At 43.1% G+C, this 19,909-nt stretch overlaps 1 protein-coding gene across 1 annotated transcript in view; it reads right to left on the reverse strand.

The window, feature by feature from the left end:
• ipo11 (importin 11) overlaps nucleotides 1-19,909 on the reverse strand; it is a 471,218-nt gene that overhangs the window by 270,874 nt on the left and 180,435 nt on the right. The window contains exon 16 of the mRNA XM_043689427.2: nucleotides 11,487-11,613. Within this exon, the coding sequence (XP_043545362.2) occupies nucleotides 11,487-11,613 (127 nt within the window). The remainder of the gene's footprint in view (nucleotides 1-11,486; nucleotides 11,614-19,909) is intronic.

Raw genomic sequence — 19,909 nt, forward strand, 5'->3', positions numbered from 1 at the left:
GAATAACAACAGGAGTCAGAACCATATTTCATTTGCCACCCCTCCAAATCAACGAACACTAATGCAATGGCCTTCCACCCTAAATGACAATGGCTAACGTAACAGAAACTGAATCAAAGGCATCGTAAGACCCAATAAGCGAAGAGTGAAGAACAGGCTTTACATGATACTTCTACAACATACGATGACTTGTCAAAACTTTGAATGAAATGTAACTCACCATTACAAGTACTGGGCAACAGAGATTTGTGTTTATCAATCTAATGATGCAAAATTACATTCTATTTGCACGATGAATAGGAGACATCAACTGCTACAAGAGGTAGAGGGAAGTGGCGGGCAAACAAATATAAATGTATGATCTAGAGGCCAGATTCACAACAGGAAAATAATTTTGTTCAAGAAATCTTTCCTTAGTTCACAAACAAGGTCAATGTAAGAGAATAAGAGAAGAAACTAATTCATGTCACATTTATGTAATTAACAAAAAGAACTTGAATATCTAACAGTATACAGAAAATCAATAACCCATCACAAACATGTTTGAGGTATTATGATGCTGCTCCTTTAACAAGGTTATGGCGTCCTGGGCTTTTTGTTTCCAGAGAGGTCATAAAAGACAGACTCCAAAAAGTCTAAGTTTGAAGGATTTTAGGGCCAATTTCATTATAGCTAACAGATACTGTCTCAGGCAAAAGGCCTTTAAGTTTAAAAAACAACGCTTGTACAATGAAAGGGGAGTGGCCAGTTCTCTCAGCTCAGCTTTTTTCTGGTTTGGTTTGGTCTGGCTATTCACTGAAAGCAGTCAGGCAGTTGCAAAAGCTGCTAGACCAAAAGCAGCAGGTCCATGCGGAATCTCTCTCTGACATCTCTCCTGTAAGACCGTGTGTTTGATTTTACCTTTTGTACCAAGGGGTCTTCCTGAGGGTTGTTGCAAGTATTTGGAACAGCTTCGTTAAGTTGGGATGAACTGCTGGGCTTTCGGATAGGTTATGTTATTCGGTATTTTGTTCTCTGTTGTGTTTCATTCAGTAATCTTGTAAATAAATTCTGTTTTGTTTAAAAATACATCGTTTGACTAATTGCATCCCTCCTGGAATATCCGCATTACATCTGCTTAAAACAACTAGCAAAGTGAAAAGGCTGTCAAGACAATCTATTCCTCTATGCGCACAGAAAAGAACACAGTATCCAACATGTTATTCAGAGAATTCAGGTTTATTAATTGGCATTTAGAGTACAGAAACAAGCCATTTAGTCCAACACATTCATGTCAGTCACACAAGCTTCCTCTCAGCCTTCATCTAACTCAAACATATTCTATTCTTTTTCCCCTCATGTTTATCTAGTTTCCCCCAAATATACCTACATTAGTCAATTCAGCTGTGCCTTGTGACTGACAGTCCCATTTTCCATCTACTCTCCAAATAAACAAACAAAAACAGAAATTGCCAGACTCCGGTCTGGCAGCATCTGTGGTGAGATTTCGAGTCCAATGATTATTGATTGCTTGTTACGTATTCACCACTATCATGTATTTATGGCCCTTTAAGTCTGGTCTTGCCCATAACTGAAATTAGTTTTCCCATATGTACACTGGCAAATGCTTTCAAAATCTGAAAAAGCTCAATCAAATCTTTTTTTTGAGAGAAGTCCTAGTTATACAACTTTTTATGACAGATTAAACCTCTGGTTTCTGGTATAATTCTGAGAACTAATTTGTGCAACTTCTCTGCTTTTCAATTTATTCAATTATGAAACGTGGGCATAACTGGTTAGGCCAACATTAATTGCCCAACAGTAATTGCTGCTTTCTCAAAGGACTGCAGGCCTGGAGATGAATGAACAACAAAGAACTATTCAGAATTCTAGAATTCAGAACTATCTCGCTGAGGTTAGGTCAAAGTCAAGAGGGTGAGTGATTTGGAAGTGAATGTGCAGGTGCTTTTTTTTGCCATGCAACTGCTTCCCTTGTCGCTCTAAATGGTAGGTACTAAGGTTTGAGTTGAGAGTGTGGCGCTGGAAAAGGTAGCATTGGAGGAGTAGGAGAATTGACGTTTCAGGCTGAAACTCCTTGATATCACTGTGTAGTTGTTTCAGTGACTTCTCGCCATGTGTCCACAGGAAGAAAATGTCATCAATATACCTGGTCTGTAGTGTTGATTGGAGGTCCTGCATAGAGGAGAAGTCTTGTTTGAATCTATGCATGAAAATGTTGTACACTGGGGTGTAAATTTGGTCTCCATGGCTGTTCCGTGTGTCTGGATGAAGAACTGGTTGTCAAAGGTGAAAACATGGTCGAGGATAAAGCGGATGAGTTGTAGGACGGTACTCTGAGATTGGCAGTTGTTGGTGTTGAACACTGAGGCTGTTGCCGTGACACCGTCATTGTGGGGGATGATGGTGTAGAGTGCTGAAATGTCCATTGTGATGAGGAATGTTCGGGTTCGACTGCTCTGTGGGTGTTCAGTTTCTGTAAGAAATCCGAAGTGCTGTGACAGAAGCTGGGGGTGTCCTGAACAATGGGACAAATGCCTTCAACATAACCATGGAGTCATGGAGGGAATGGTCTCTCCGGAATGCAAATAGGGGTGGGGAAGAAAATATATCCCTAGTGGTGGGGTCTGTTTGTAGGTGGCCGAAGTGGTGGAGGATGATGCGTTGTATACGGACATTAGTGGGGTGGAAGGTGAGGACCGGGATGGGTTCTGTTCTTGTTGTGTTGAGAGGGGTGGTGTTCAAGGGTGGAGGGGTAGGCAGTGGAGGAGATGCTGGAGGACATCGGCAACCATGTGGGAGGGGAAATTACAGTCTTTGAAGAAGGAGGCCATCTGGGATTTTCTATGTGGAATTGGTCACACTGGGAACAGATGTGGCAGAGGCCGAGGAATTGGGAATAAGGGATGGCGTTTTTACAGGAGTCAGGATGGGAGGAGGTGTAGCCCAGGTAGCTTGGGAGTTCATGGGTTTGTAGTAGACATCCGTGGTCAGTTGGCTGCTGGAGATGGAGATGTCCGGGAAGTGTCCGAGATGGTCCAGGTGATTTTGAGGTTGGGGTGAAAAGTGTTAGTGAAGTTCATGAACTGTTCAACCCCCTCGTGGGAGCACGAGGTAGCACCTACACAGTCATTGATGTAGCTGAAGAAGAGGTGGAGGGTGATGTCGGTGTAGTTGCAGAAGATGGACTGTTCAATGTACCCAACAAAGAGGCAGGCATAGCGAGAGCACATGTTGGTTTGGAGGAAGTGGGAGGATTGGAAGGAGAAATTGTTAAGGGTGAGGATAAGTTCAGCCTGGCAGATGAGGGTGTCATTGGAAGGATATTGGTTTGGGGCTGCATGAGAGGAGGAAACGGAGAGCTTGGAGGCCTTTGTCATGGCAGACAGATGCTTACGAGGAAGCGAAGAAAAAGGTAGAGAATGTTGGAGAGGAAAAGGTAGGGTGGTTGTAGATTCCGCCTCCGGGTCACTTTTTCAATCAAGACTCCCACCCACAAGCCTAATTCCCAAATCTTTGATTCTCCTGCTCCTTGGATGTTGCCTGACCTGCTGTGTTTTTCCAGCACCACACTCTCTTTTCTGATCTCCAGCATTTACAGTCCTCATTTTCTCCTCACGAAAGGTTTGAAGGTGTTACCTGAGGTGTTCGTAAGTTCATGCGATGAATTTTGCTGATAGTGCACAATGCTGCCAATGTCTGCTGGTTGTGGGAAAGTGATGAATATTGAATGGGATACATGGGATGCAAACCAAACTGGGTGGTTTTGTTCTGGATGGAAACAAGACTCTGGATTGTTGTCAGAGTTGCATCTATGGACCCAGGTGGAGAGACTACCCTCATATTACTGTCTTGCACCTTGAATATGCTGGAGAGGCACTGGGAGAGAGGAGGAGAATTACTCACCACAGAGTTCCCTGCTTCTGAATTGGCCTCATAGCTGTAGTATTTATATGACTGGTTCAAGGTTAGTCTCTGGTCAACTGAAAATCCAAGAATGTTGATAGCAAGGTATTCAGCGATGGTAATGACATTGAACGTTAATGGGCAATGGCTAAATTATGTTTGGTCAGAGATGATCATTGTCTGGCACTTGTTTGCCATGAATGTTACATATGACTTAGAGGGGATGTCAGAGGCGGGTTCTTTGCACAGAGAGTTGTGAGAGCATGGAATGCGTTGCCAGCAGCAGTTGTCGAAGCAAGGTCATTGGGGACATTTAAGAGACTGCTGGACATGCATATGGTCACAGACATTTGAGGGTGCATACATGAGGATTAATGGTCGGCACAACATTGTGGGCTGAAGGGCCTGTTCTGTGCTGTACTGTTCTATGTTCTGTGTTCTAAACCAAGTCTGGATGTTGTGCAGTCTTGTTTTGTCTGATGACTGACTGCTTCAGGGTCTGAGAAATAACAAGTGGTGTTTAACATAGTGTTATCAGTGAACATCTCCACTCCTAACGTATTGATGGTGCAAACGTCAACAATGAAGCAATGAAAATGGTTAGGTCTAGGCACGACTCTGAGGAACTCCTGCTGTCACATCCTGGGGCTCAGATAATTGGCCAGGGCTAGATATCCCATTCTCTGGCCTTCCCTTGGCCCACAGCCATATGTCTCCTGAATGAATGCAGCAGACACACCCCTGATTTGAGCACAGGAGCTCCTGTGTAGTCACTGGATCCTGCTTTTTCTTCCTCATTTCCTGCCCCAGGTTATTAACAGCCAAAAAGTACAACTATCTTGCATTCTCACAGGTAGGACTCAAATCAATAGAGAGCTTTCCCCTCGATTCCCAATGATTCCAGCTTTAGAAGAGCTGCCATATTTGGTCAAGTGCAATGTCATGTGGTCATCAAGTCACTCTCACTTTACTTTAGAATTCTATTCTTTTGCCCATGTTTGATCCAATGCCAAAGAACATTGAACATTACAGCGCAGTACAGGCCCTTCAGCCTTCGAGGTTGCGCTGACTTGTGGAACCAATCTGAAACCTATCTATCCTACACTATTCCATTTTCATCTATATGTTTATCCAATGACCATTTAAATGCCATTAAAGTTGGCAAGACTATTACTGCTGCAGGCAGCACGTTCTACGTCCCAACTACTCTGAGTAAAGAAACTACCTCTGACATCTGTCCTATACCTATCACCCATGAATTTAAAGTTATGTCCCCTCATGCTAGCCATCACCATCCAAGGAAAAAGGCTCTTACTTTCCACCCTATCTAACCCTCTGATTATCTTAAATGTCTCAATTACGTCACCTCTTAACCTTCTTCTCTCTAAAGAAAACAGCCTCAACTCCCTCAGCCTTTCCTCATAATACCTTCCCTCCATTACAGGCAACATCCTGGTAAATCTCCTCTGGACCCTTTCTAAAGCTTCCACATCCTTCCTATAATGCGGTGACCAGAACTATACACCAATACTCCAAGTGCGGCCTCATCAAGTTTTGTACAGCTGCAGCACGATCTTGTGGCTCAGAAACTCAATAGCTCTACAAATAAAAGTTAACGCACCGTATGCCTTCTTGACAACCCTATTAACTTGGGTGGCAATGTTCAGGGATTTGTAACTGTTCCTGGCAGGGGGAGGAGAAATGAGGAAACTGGTGAAGTCCACATTGATGCTCTGGGGTTGAAGTGTTCGGAGGCGGAAGATGAGGCATTCTTCCTCCAGGCGTCAGGTGGTGAGGGAGTGGTGGTGGAGGCAGCCCAGGACCTGCATGTCCTCAGCAGAGTGGGAGGGGGAGTTGAAATGTTGGGCCACGGGGCGGTGTGGTTGATTAGTGTGGGTGTCCCAGAGATGTTCCCTAAAGCGTTCAGCAAGGTGTCCAGTCTCCCCAATGTAAAGGAGACTGCATCAGGAGCAACGGATACAATAAATGACATTGGTGGATGTGCAGGCGAAACTTTGATGGATGTGGAAGGCTCCTTTGGGGCCTCGATTGGAGGTGAGGGGGGAGGTGTGGGTGCAGGTTTTGCAATTCCTGCGGTGGCAGGGGAAGGTGCCAGGAAGGGAGGATGGGTTGTTGGAGGGGCGTGAACCTGTCCAGGTCGTCACGGAGGGAACGGTCTTTGCGGATAGCGGAAATGGGTGGGGAGGGAAATATATCTCTGATGGTGGGGTCTGTTTGGAGGTGGCGGAAATGTCAGCGGATGATGTGGTTTATGCGAAGGTTGGTAGAGTGGAAGGTGAGGACCGGGGGGTTCTGTCCTTGTTATAGTTGGAGGGGTGGTATTTGAGGGCGGAGGTGCAGGATGTGGATGAGATACATTAGAGGGCATTTTCAGCCATGTGGGAAGGGAAATTGCGATCTATAACCAAGTAGGCCATCTGGTGTATTCTGTGGTGGAACTGGTCCTCCTGGGAACAGATATGGTGGAGGCGGAGGAATTGGGAATACGGGTAGCATTTTTGCAGGAGGGAAGATGGGAAGAAGTGTAATCCAGGTAGCTGTGGGAGTCAGTGGGTTTGTAAAAAATGTCAGTGTCAAGTCGGTTATCATTGATAAAGATGGCAAGATCCGGGAAGGGAAGGTAGGTGTCAGAGATGGTCCAGGTGAATTTAAGGTGGAATGCGTTGGTGAAGTTGATGAACTGCTCAACCTCCGCGCTGGAGCACGAAGTGGCACCGATGCAGTCAAGCGGAAGAAGAGGTGGGGAGTGGTGCTGGGGTAACTACGGAAGATGGACTGTTCTACGTAGTCGACAAAGAGACAGGCAAAGCTGGGGCCCATGCAGGTGCCCATGGCTACCCCGTTCGTCTGGAGGAAGTGGGAAGATTCGAAGGAGTAATTGTTAAGGGTGAGGACCAACTCAGCTAAATGAATGAGAGTGTCGGTGGAAGGGTACTGTCGGGGACGTCAGGAGAGGAAGAAACGGATGGCTTGGAGTCCCTGGTCATGGTGGATGGAGTTGTAGAGGGATTGGATGTCTATGGTGAAGATGAGGCGTTGGGGTCCGGGGAACTGGAAGTCTTGGAGGAGGTGGAGGGCATGGGTGGTGTCTCAAACGTATGTGGGGAGTTCCTGGACTGGAGAGGGGATAGGACAGTATCGAGGTAGGTGGAGATGAGTTCGGTGGGGCAGGAGCAGGCTGAGACAATGGGTCGGCCAGGGTGGTCAGGCATTTGGATCTTGGGAAGGAGATAGAATCGGGCGATGCAGAGTTCGCGGGCGAGGTTGGAAGCTGTGGGTGGGAGATCTCCTGAGGTGATGAGGTTGTGTATGGTCTGGGAGATGATGGTTTGGTGATGGGGGGTGGGGTCAAGGTTGAGGGGGCAGTAGGAGGAGGTGTCTGCAAGTTGGCGTATGGCTTCAGTGGTGTAGAGGTCAGTGCGCCAAACTACCACTGCACCCCATTTATCCACTGGTTTGATGGTGAAGTTGGGAAAGCCAACATTCCATTCGCTTTCTTTACTACTTGTTGTACCGACATGCCAGTTCTCTTTGACTCACAAACACGTACAGCAAGATCCCTTTGCTCCAGAGCACCCCAAAGCATCTCCCCATTAAAATAATAGGCCACCTTTCCATTTTTTGACCCAAATGCATGACCTTGCACTTATTCATGTTAAACTCCATCTGCCACATTTTGGTCCACTCTCCTAACCTATCTATATCCATTTGTAAGGTTCTTATTTCCTCATTGCAATTTACCGTTCTGCCTATTTTTGTTCAACTGCAAATTTGGGTATCCAGCCTTCTTTCTCCAGGTCGTTAATGTAGATTGTAAATAGCTGGGGTCCAAGGAGTGAAACCTGTGGCACTCCACTCGTTACATCTTGTCAGCCTTTATCGCAACTCCCTGTCTTCTGTCCATCAGCCAGTTATCTATCCAGGCTAATAAATTACCACTACCCTAATCCCATACGATCCAACCTTGTGAATTAACCTTTTGTGCAGCACCTTATCAAACACTTTCCAAAAAGTCCATCTGCAGTATCCTCATTACCCACCTTGCTTGTTACATCTTCAAAGAACTCTAGCAAATTAGTCAAAAAATATTTGCCCTTCATAAAAGTATGCTGACTCTGATGGATAGCGTCTTGACTTTCCAAATGTCCTGATATTGCTTCCTTGATAATTAATTCTAACACTTTCCCAACAACTAACTGGTTTAACTAACTGGTCTGTAAATTCCCACATTTTGCCTCTCTCCCTTTTTGAATAAAGGGCATTATATTAACCATTTCCAATCCACTGGAACCTTTCCTCTGTCCATAGAATTTTGAAATATTGTAACCAATGGATCTACTATCTCTGCTGCCACTTCATTTAACATCCTGGAATGTAGGCCATCAGGACCAACAATCACTATGCTAACTCTATTCTAAATATCTACAAAAACTCTTTTTTTAATTTCTAGGTACCTTTCTCCTATTATAATTTTTTCTCTCTTTATTAATTTTTTAGTCAATTTTCATTTTTTGTAAATATTCTGTCCAACAATACATGAATGTACAAATTAGACAGTGGAAATAAGGTGATTTGGCCCCCTTGAGACTGCTCAGCCATTTGATATGAACATTGCTGATGCAATTGCTCCACATTCCTACCAATCTGATAGCCTTTCACCCCCTTGTTTATCAGGATTTTATCCAGTTCTGCCTTAAAAATATTCCAAGAAAAGAGTTCCAAGGATTCACGGCCAGCTATGAGAAAAAACAAATAATTTCTCTTAAACTTTGATCTGCCACCCACCTTTTTTTTTAAGTTTGATGCTATCTTCAAATTATTTAACCACTGATGGTGGGCTTGGAATCTTCTCCTTATTGGAATGTTTTTTTTGTGTGTTCTAAAATATACCCTTAAATACCTCTCCTGCATCTCCACTTACTAATCCCTGAATCTCATTTGCCAGTTTGTGTTGGCTAGTTTTGTCTTCTTACTCTTGTATGGGCCCTTATTTAACTTAAAACATTAATCTTGGGTCCACTCTTTTTTTCATCAAGAAGGCTGAGTTTTACATTCAGCTTATGATCTTATTTACCACTGTGCCTTGACTAGGTCATTAACTAATCCTACCTCATTGCACAGTACCAGGCCTGGTATCTCAAACACACCCAAATGTGCTCTTAACTGCAATGTCTATTTGAAATTTCCTACTTTACTGTAATGTCAACCCTTTAATGTTGTCCAATTTCTATCTTATTTTTCAACTCTAAGCAATGCAACTACTTTTATGACTCTGCTGTATCCAAGAATTGTACCTTGGTACTTGTACCTAAAATATCACCATAAGAAGGCAGACATTGTAAAAACTTTTCACTGTACTCCTACAATGGAGTGACAATAAAAGGATATTCTAATTCTATCCTTAAAGCAATTTATGAACTCCTCCTCTGGTTAACTTCGCCCTTCATATGATTATTGTCATTCCTTTCTGACAAGCACCCACCCTCACCACCATTTCATACTTCATACTCATCCGACTTCGTGGTTATGGTTCAAGTGAATTCTTGAATGGATAAGCATTTTGACTGCACTTTGCAATGAAGAATTCTTTTTGAATTGTGGGAAAACAAAATCAATAAGCAGGAATATAAAATTCTGCCAAAAGATTGTCACCATCATTTCTCATCGTGACCTAAACCACTTCTACGTTCTGATTTCCTGAATTAGGTAAAAACAATGACTGCAGATGCTGGAAACCAGAGTCTAGATTAGAGTGGTGCTGGAAAAGCACAGCAGTTCAGGCAGCATCCGAGGAGCAGTAAAATCGACGTTTCGGGCAAAAGCCCTTCATCAGGAATACAGCCTGAATTCCTGAATTAGGCCACCCCTCTCTGTGGTGCTAATGTCATGGTTAATTAGCAAAGTTGGCATTCCACTTTTCCTAGTTTCCATCTTGTCTAAGCCTCTTGTAACCTTCAAAATTCAGATCGTACCTTATGTCATCCTGCAGCCACATCTCTGTAATGACCATTTGCATTACCCATTCATCAATTTTGTTTCAAAAACTACGTTTACTCAGATGAACAGTCTTATTTTTATTCATTTGTGGGGCGTGGACATCACTGGCTGGCCAGCATTTATTTCTTGCCCCTAGTCGCCCTTAATGAGGTAGTGGCGAGCTGGCTTCTTGAACCGCTGCAGTCCATGTGCTGTAAGTAGACTCACGATGTCTTTAACAGCATCAACGAAACATAATGTTTACGCTGAAGTTCTTGCTTAGGGGAGCAAAAACACTACCTGGAGACTAAGTGTCCTCACCTTGAAAGTAAAGCAACATCAAGTGAACGTACTGATCAAGGAAATAAGCTTGCTGTCTCATGGTAAAGTTTTAGCAAGAATGTGGGAATGCATGAAGCGTTACGTGCTTTTCATTGACGCTAAATCAACACTTCATTTCCTAACCCATAGTTCATAGGTTTTACTGGGCTGAGATATTTGAAAAGGCTAAACAAACTTAGCCTTACTTCGTGAGGTGAAAACTACAATATTTCATCACGCATGAAGTATATAGCTTTATTAAAAATGCTTTGCTATTAACTGGAAAGTACATTCTGCAAAAAAATGTTAATATACTTCCTATATTGTGCTGTTATTATGGATTGCAAACTGCTACAATTTAAAAAACCAAAAAACATTCTGTACAAAATTCCATATATATTTATCCAAGACACAAATTAACTGTGGGTATGCAAAATCCATGTCAATGTGTTTTTTGGTCAACAATATTGAGATCAAGTCAAGAGTTAAGAGAAGTGGATTGACACTGTGGGTGACCATTTTTTGACAGAATTTTATACTCCTGCTTCTTGATTTTGCTTTCTTACAGTTCAAAAAGATTTCCTCATCACAGCTTGCAGTTGAAACACTAGTCCAGTTTACTTCAATGCATCTGTAAAATGGGACTTTCTTCATTTACTTGCATCAGGAACAGATAGAGAAAACACTTGAGGAGCCTGACTTGTCATTGAGAAGTAAAAATCAAGCTAAGATTTTGCAAATTCTGCACCAGTATAAAAAACTCAACCGACATAATTAGTCATTAGCTGCACTTTTGTTTTTATTTCCATTCCAAGCAATATATTGCATTTGTAAAGTATGTTAAACCTGCTTGAAAAAAATACACAGGTAAAAGAGGTATTCATCAGAGGCACTAAACAAATTTATCATTAATTATCCAGCAAGCCTAATTGCTGACCATTATGGAAAGGACAACTGTTCATCGCATTCTTCTAATTCAAGATCACTAACTTTGTACTAGAGACTAATTTTATCTTCATAGACATCTTAAGATGGGTGATCAGTGGAGATGTGGATCAAAGAGAAACTCAAGGTCCAAAATCTGCTGCCCTAGTGTCTCACTTCAACTTGAACAAAGTAGACACACATCATGTTTCCAAATTTAATCACCACTAAAAAGACACGTCAATATGTTAGCAACAGCCATATCACTACAAACTTAAGATTGCCAAATAAATTAAATATAGACTGGATTGTGAAAATATAAACTATATTTGAAAACGTACCACACGGTCTTGGTCTTGCATGAGATTAAGGATAGCCTCGTACAACAATGGTCTTAATTCTGATTTAAATTTTACTGAGATCCATTGACCAATCAACCAAATCACCCTCCGCCGAATAAGTTTGTATCTGTACATTAAAAAAAAGATAATTACATATTAGTAGCCTATTAAAAATGTTGTCCTCAAACACATGACCAAACCATTAAAAAACCCTGCAACATTGTTAGATTAATTTACAGTGCCTTGCCAGATCTATTCTAGTAGGGAGAAATTAATTTTCTGAAGATGGTCATCATGATACATTATTATTGCTGGTCAGCTTGGGTTTTAAAGTAAAGGAATACTGAACATCATAGAATCATAAAGAACAGAAGAGGCTATTCAGCCCATCCAATCTGTACTGCCAAAAATATAATACTACTTATACTAGGCGATGAGCTGTTGGTATTATGGCTGGACTGTTAATTCAGAGACCAGATAATGTTCTGGGGACCCAAGTTCGAATCCTGCCACAGTAGCTAGCACAATTTGAATTCAACAATAAAAAACTCTAGAATTAAGACTCTAATGATAACCATGAATCCATTGCCGATTGTCAGAAATCCCATGTGGTTCACTTATGTCCTATAGGGAAGAAAACTGCCATCCTTACCTGGTCTGGCCTACATCTGACTCCAAACCCAAAGCAATGTGGTTGACTCTTAACTGCCCCTTGGGTAATTGGAGATGTGCAATAAATTCTGCCTAGCCAGCAACACGCTCATTCCTTGAATGAATAAAAGGCCCATAGCCTTGAATGCTATGACACATCCGAGAGCTCATTCAAGTACTTTTAAATACTTGGTGAATATGGTGAATCTCCTTTGGACCCTCTCCAGTGCAATCACATTCTTCTGTAGTGTGTCACAATACTCCATCTGTAGCCCAATACAGCTCCAACATAACCTCCCTGCTATTATAATCTATACCACAACTGATAAAGACATGCTTCCCCAATACCTCAACTACCAGTTTACCTGTCCTGCCACCTTCAGAAATCTGTGAACAAGCACCCAAAGATCCCTCCATTTTTTTGAGATTCATTAAGTATTTCCTTGTCCTGTTCCTTCTTCCAAAGTGCACTACCTCACATTTATCGGGGTTAAATTCCATCTGCCACTGTTGTGTCCATTTTCCCAACTCATTTTTATTTTCCTGTAAACTAATACTTTCCTTTTCACTGTCAACCACTCGGCCAATCTTTGCGTCATCTGAAAACTTACTTACCATCCCTCCCACATTTTTACTTGCACACAAGGATATTATTAAATTGGAGAGGGTTCAGAAAAGATTTAGAAGGATGTTGCCAGGACTGAAGGGCTTGAGTTATGAGAGGCTTCATAGGCTGGGGTGTGGGAGGTTGCAGGGTGACCATATGGAGATTTGTAAAATCATGAAGGGTATAGATAATGTGAATACCATGATCTTTTTCCAAGGGTAGGGGAATTCAAAAGTAGAAGATATAGTTTAAAGGTGAAAGGGAAAGATTTAAAGGGGAACTGAGAGGCAACTTTTTCACACAGAGGTTAGTATATGGAATGAACAGCCAATGAAAGTGGTAGATGCATGTACAGTTACAATATTTCTTATATAAATATTTTTATTGAAAAAAGTTTTTAGGTTTTTTACAAAATTACAAAGCTAATACAAAATAGTGTAATCTCTTAACAGTATAGTAATAATATCAGTATTAAAAAGCTAACTACTAATCTACTCTACAGGCTACCAAAGCACAAAATAAGATATAGAAAGAGAAACTCTATGTATTAGCAAAAAAAGAAAAACTACAGTATAGCAAATAACTAACAACAAAAAAAAGAAAAAAGAAAGAAATAAATAAGCATTCAAAGTAAAATTATGTCAAGTCATAATAAAACCCGTATTTATATGGGATTCTTCCCACCAGGGCCTCCTGAACCGACACACGTAGTCCTCATGGCTAAATAAAGGCCCTTGATAGTATGGCTGATACATCTGCATTGATATAGTTCAGGAAGGGCCGCCACGTTCTATAAAACAATTCCATTTTCTGGTGCACCCTATTTACAAGGAAGTCTAGAGGGATAGATTCCATAACTATCCTATGCCAGTTCGAAAGTCCAGGACTTTCGGATACCCAGCTTGCTAGTATGTTTTTCAAAAGGCGAGGATAGAAAATAATTTTTTCCCATATCCATCTAGAGAGGGAAGATTTGAAGAGCCCAAATGGAGAGACACCGGGTCTAACCCAATCTCCGTTCCCAATATCTTTGCCAAGGCATTCGCTACACTGTCCCAGTATCTACGAATCGTATGACATGTCCACACACAGTGAGTGAGAGTACCAACTTCTATTTTACCTTTAGGACACATTGGAGATGCTCCTGCCTTAAACTTTGCAAGTCACTCTGGTGCTATATGGGCCCTATGAAGTATCTTCAATTGAATAGCTTAAGTCCTGTTATAGATAGAGATCTTCCTGGCATTTTCCCAGATGTCCTCCCACATCTCTAAGGAATTGCCATCCCTAATTCTTGAGTCCAGGTTTTATATAGCCGTTGCATGTCCTTCGAAACATTATTAGCTAGCGAGTCATAGAGAGTACTGACCGAGAGTGCGTCCATCGGCCGAAGCACTCTCCTTTCCATATCCGATTTGTAAGGATTGGTCATTAATGTGGTCTTTTGTTGTATGAAATCTCGTAATTGAAAATATCAAAAGAGATCCTTGCTAGACAACCCAAACTTCTAACATAACTGTTCAAAGGACATCATGACCTCCCTATCAAATAAATCTCCCAAACATGAGATTCCTCTGGACTCCCAAATTTTAAATCCAGCATCTATCAGACCTGGCTGAAATCCCAGCATTCCCACTAAAAAAGGAGTATAGGGGAAAGTTTTTTCTAAATTACCCTCACCCTGTCATATCATCCTCCAAGCTTTGATTGTGTTTAGGACAATCGGGCTTTTACAATAATCCATGACAGTTCTCATCTTATCCGTAAACAATAGATTGATGAGGGGCATTTTGATTGGGAAGCCTCAATATCTAGCTGAATTGATTGTGAATCACAAGAGACCCAGTCAGCCACATATGATAGCAGAGAGCTTAGTTGGTACTTTCTAAAATCCGGAAAATCCAGACCTCCTCTTACTTGTGGGAGCTGTAATTTATCTAATTTGATAAGGGGCCGTCTATGATTCCAAACAAAGGAACCAAGCCAATCATAAAGCTTGCGCAGCGCCTGTTTCAGCAACATCAGGGGAAGCATTCTCATGGGGTGTAATAACCGTGGGAGGATATTCATCTTAACCAAAGGTGTTCTTCCTAACCAGGATATTGGGAGATCTTCCCAACGCTGGAGGTCCTGCCTTATTTTCTCTAATAAATGAATGTAATTAGCTTTATATACCTGACCGAATACCGGCGTAATAAAAATACCTAATAAAGGAAACCTCCCAGTAACCACCGAAAGGGGAAGCGAGATCCATCCGCAAAGTTAGATATGCTGGTAAGATCCACTGATCACTGGCCTCTGATTTTGTGAAATTAATTTTGTATCCTGAAAAACCACTAAATAAATTAACCACTTGAATTAAGCAAGGCACAGATGTCAATAGATCATTTAAGAAGAGAACATTACCCGCATAAATAGTAATTATGCTTGCCTGATCCTACCTCCGGGGCCGTTATACTGGGGTCAGTTCAGATAGCTTCCATTAGCGGTTCGATCGCTAGTGTAAATAATAGTAGCGAAAGAGGGCATGCTTGACAGCAACCGCTGCCAACACTAAAACTATCCGATCTCATCAAATTAGTAATCACCGCTGTTTTCGGGTCATTATATAAAACTGTGACCCGCTTAGTAAAAACCTCTCCATTACTAAACCACTCCATAGTATAAAAACGGTAAGGTCATTCTATCCAATCAAATGCTTTCTCTGCATCCAGGGAGACAACTAATCCTAGCATTGCTTTTTGCTGGCAGACCTGTACCATATTTAACACTCTTCTGATATTATTAGTAGATCTGCGACCCTTAGCAAACCCAGTCTGATCCTCTTTTATAATAAATGGCAAAACCTTCTCCAGCCTGATTGCCAACACTTTGGGAGAATTTTTAAGTCCACATTTAATAAAGATATAGGCCTGTACGAGGCACAATCGTTTGAGGCTTTCCCTTTCTGGGTAGTAGTTGATGGTAAAGGTTCATCTTGGAGTGCCGTTACTAGCGGTGCTCCGCAAGGATCTGTTTTGGGACCATTGCTGTTTGTCATTTTTATAAATGACCTGGAGGAGGGGCTAGAAGCTGTGGTTCTGTTCGCCGAGCTGGAAGTTTTTGTTGCAAACGTTTCGTCCCCTGTCTAGGTGACATCCTCAGTGCTTGGGAGCCTCCTGTGAAGCGCTTCTGTGGTGTTTCCTCCGGCATTTATAGTGGCCTGTCCCTGCCGCTTCCGGTTGTCAGTTTCAGCTGTCCGTTGTAGTGGCCGGTATATTGGGTCCAGGTCGATGTGTTTGTTGATGGAGTTTGTGGATGAGTGCCATGCTTCTAGGAATTCCCTGGCTGTTCTTTGTTTGGCTTGCCCTATAATGGTAGTGTTGTCCCAGTCGAATTCCCAGCAGACAAAGGCAGAATGATGGTCATCCTGGACAAAGCAGAGTACATCCAAAAAGCACAACAACTACTTGCAGATATCAACACCTACCATAAGAGGGAGTTTGACCCCACCCCACAGCTCACCAATAGGATAAACAACACACTGAGGAACCTACAAAAAAACGGACAGATAACCAGGTCTGACCTACAAAGAATGAAACCTGAAAGCAACACCACCCCCAGATTCTATGGACTACCTAAAGTGCACAAACCAGACATCCCACTCAGACCCATAGTATCACTACCAGGGACACCATCACGCAAACTGGCTAAAGAACTACAGCAGAAACTGAAACACCTGATCAGCGGATCCAGACACTCTATACAATCAACACAGGAATTCTTGGACATCATCAGAAATATACACATAGACAAGGAAGAAACCATGGTGTCATTCAACGTAACGGCACTGTTCACCTCTATTGACAAAACCCTAGCCAGAGAAACAATAGCCAACCTGCTGAACAGACATAACAGACAACAGGACGTTAAACCCATCAACAAAGATGGCATACTTAAACTACTGGACTTGTGCCTCACAACACACTTCACATTCAACAACCAGATTTACAAACAAATCAACGGAACACCCATGGGCTCACCGATCTCGGGAGTCATAGCAGAAGCAGTAATGCAAAGGTTAGAACAAACAGTCTTACCACAAATTCAACCCAAACTCTGGGTCAGATGCGTTGATGACACGTTTGTAATCATTAAAAACACGGAAATAGAGAAAACACACCGGATCATCAACTCCACACTCACAGGAATCCGATTCACGAGAGAGGAAGAAAAGGACAACCAACTCCCATTCCTAGACGTGAGGGTACAGAGAACACCAAATGGAGAATTCACCACTAAGGTACACAGGAAAGCCACACACACAGACCAAGTCCTGAACTATGAAAGCAACCACCCCAATACACACAAAGTTGCATCAAGACACTATTCAAAAGGGCCACAATACACTGCAGCACACCAGAACTGCAAAAAGAGGAAGAGGAACACCTGTACAAGGTATTCGCAAAAAACGGATATCCTCGCAATTTCATCAACAGATGCCTAAGGGAAAGACAACGGAACGAGGACATGCCGCAACCCAAAGGACTAGCCACACTACCATACATCAAGGACATCTCTGAAATGACAGCCAGACTACTGCGACCACTAGGACTTATAACAGCACACAAACCAACAGCCACACTCAGACAACAACTCACCAGAACGAAGGACCCGATACCCAGCATGAGAAAACTAATGTAGTGTACAAAATCCCATGCAAGGACTGCACAAAACATTATATAGGACAAACAGGAAGACAGCTAACGATCCGCATCCACGAACATCAACTAGCCACGAAACGACACGACCAGCTATCCCTAGTAGCCACACACGCAGATGACAAGCAACATGAATTTGACTGGGACAACACTACCATTATAGGGCAAGCCAAACAAAGAACAGCCAGGGAATTCCTAGAAGCATGGCACTCATCCACAAACTCCATCAACAAACACATCGACCTGGACACAATATACCGGCCACTACAGCCAGTGAGCAAGTTTGCGGATGATACGAAAGTCGGTGGAGTTGTTGACAGTGAGGAAGGATGTGTCAGGTTACAGCGGGATATAGATAAGCTGCAGATAAGCTGAGTGGGCGGCACAGTGGCACAGTGGTTAGCACTGCTGCCTCACAGCGCCAGAGACCTGGGTTCAATTCCTGCCTCAGGCGACTGTGTGGAGTTTGCACGTTCTCCCCGTGTCAGCGTGGGTTTCCTCCGGGTGCTCCGGTTTCCTCCCACAGTCCAAAGATGTGGTCAGGTGAATTGGCCATGCTAAATTGCCCGTAGTGTTAGGTAAGGGGTACATGTAGGGGTATGGGTGGGTTGCGCTTCAGTGGGGCGGTGTGGACTTGTTGGGCCGAAGGGCCTGTTTCCACACTGTAAATTATCTAATCTAATCTAATCTAATCTAATCTAAACTGGGCAGCAAGGTGGCAAATGGAGTTCAATGTAGCTAAGTGTGAGGTGATTCACTTTGGTAAGAGTAACAAAAAGATGGGGTACTGGGCTAATGGTCGGATACTTGGTAGTGTGGATGAGCAGAGGGATCTTGGTGTCCATGTACATAGATCTTTGAAAGTTGCCACCCAGGTAAATAGTGCGGTGAAGAAGGCATATGGCGTACTGGCTTTTATTGGTAGAGGAATTGAGTTCTGGAGTCCTGAGATCATGTTGCAGTTGTATAAGACTCTGGTGCAGTCGCATCTGGAGTATTGTGTGCAGTTTTGGTCGCCATACTATAGGAAGAATGTGGAGGCACTGGAACGGGTGCAGAGGAGGTTTACCAGGATGTTGCCTGGTATGGTAGGAAGATCGTATGAGGAAAGGCTGAGGCACTTGGGGTTGTTTTCATTGGAGAAAAGAAGGTTTAGGGGTGACTTGATAGAGGTGTACAAGGTGATTAGGGGTTTAGATAGGGTTGACCGTGAGAACCTTTTTCCACGTATGGAGTCAGCTATTACGAGGGGGCATAGCTTTAAATTAAGGGATGGTAGGTATAGGACAGATGTTAGGGGTAGATTCTTTACTCAGCGAGTCGTGAGTTCATGGAATGCCCTGCCAGTAGCAGTGGTGGACTCTCCCTCTTTATGGGCATTTAAGCGGGCATTGGATAGGCATATGGAGGATAGTGGGCTAATGTAGGTTAGGTGGGCTTGGATCGGCGCAACATCGAGGGCCAAAGGGCCTGTACTGCGCTGTATTCTTCTATGTTCTAGAGGACGAGAGAGATATTTGCTTCTCTCAGTGAATGCGGGAGACAACTCTGACTAAATGAGTAGTTGTACATATCTGTAAGTGGTCTGGCCAACTTGTCTATAAACTCTTTGTAAAACTCAGCCTGAAATCCATCTGGCCTGGGTGCTTTGCCACTCTGGAGCTGCCTCACCACCTCCTGCACTTCATGAATTGTCAGGGGGGCATTCAAAGAGGACACCTGCTCCGAGGTTATGCCCGAAAGATCCAGATTCTTTAAAAAAGGACTCCATTCTCCTCGCTCTACCCGCGCAGCCCTCCGACTGGTACAACTCTATTTTCACTGTTTGCAATCCATGGGTCAGGAGGCTGAGGATCCAGTTGCAGAGGGCGGAGCTGTGACCTAGATCTCAGAGATTGGAGATTTGTTTGCTTCGGATTATAATGTTGAATGTGGAGCTGTAATTGATAAATAGAAGCCTGACGTAGTTATCCTTATTATCCAGATGTTGCAGGGATGAGTGCAGAGCAAGGGAAATGGCACCTGCCATGGACATGTTGTGCTGGGAGGCAAATTGCAAAGGATTCAGGCAGGCTGGGAGGACAGTGTTGATGTGACCACTCCTCTCGAAGCACTTCATAATTATGGGGGTCAGAGCCACTGGGTGGTAGTCATTAAGGCATGCTGCATGTGTTTTCTTTGGTACCATTTGATGATGGTCTTATTGAAGAAGTTGGGGACTTCAGATTGTAGCCAGGAAAGGTCAAAGATATCAGTGAATACCTGATCCTCACAGGATCCAAGTGCACGGCCTGGTACTCCATATAGACCTGTCGCTTTCTTTGGTTTCACTCTCAAGATGGCCGATCTGACGTCTGCAGCGGTGACTGAGGGAACAGGTGCATCTGGGGCTGTCGGGGCAGGTGACACCAATCCACTGGCATTCTGATTGAACCAAGCATAACAAAGCATTGAACGCCTTCAGG

Source organism: Chiloscyllium plagiosum, unplaced genomic scaffold, assembly GCF_037043375.1.
Source record: "Chiloscyllium plagiosum isolate Xiang-an unplaced genomic scaffold, Cpla_swu_hap1 HiC_scaffold_1, whole genome shotgun sequence".
Taxonomy (NCBI): domain Eukaryota; kingdom Metazoa; phylum Chordata; class Chondrichthyes; order Orectolobiformes; family Hemiscylliidae; genus Chiloscyllium; species Chiloscyllium plagiosum.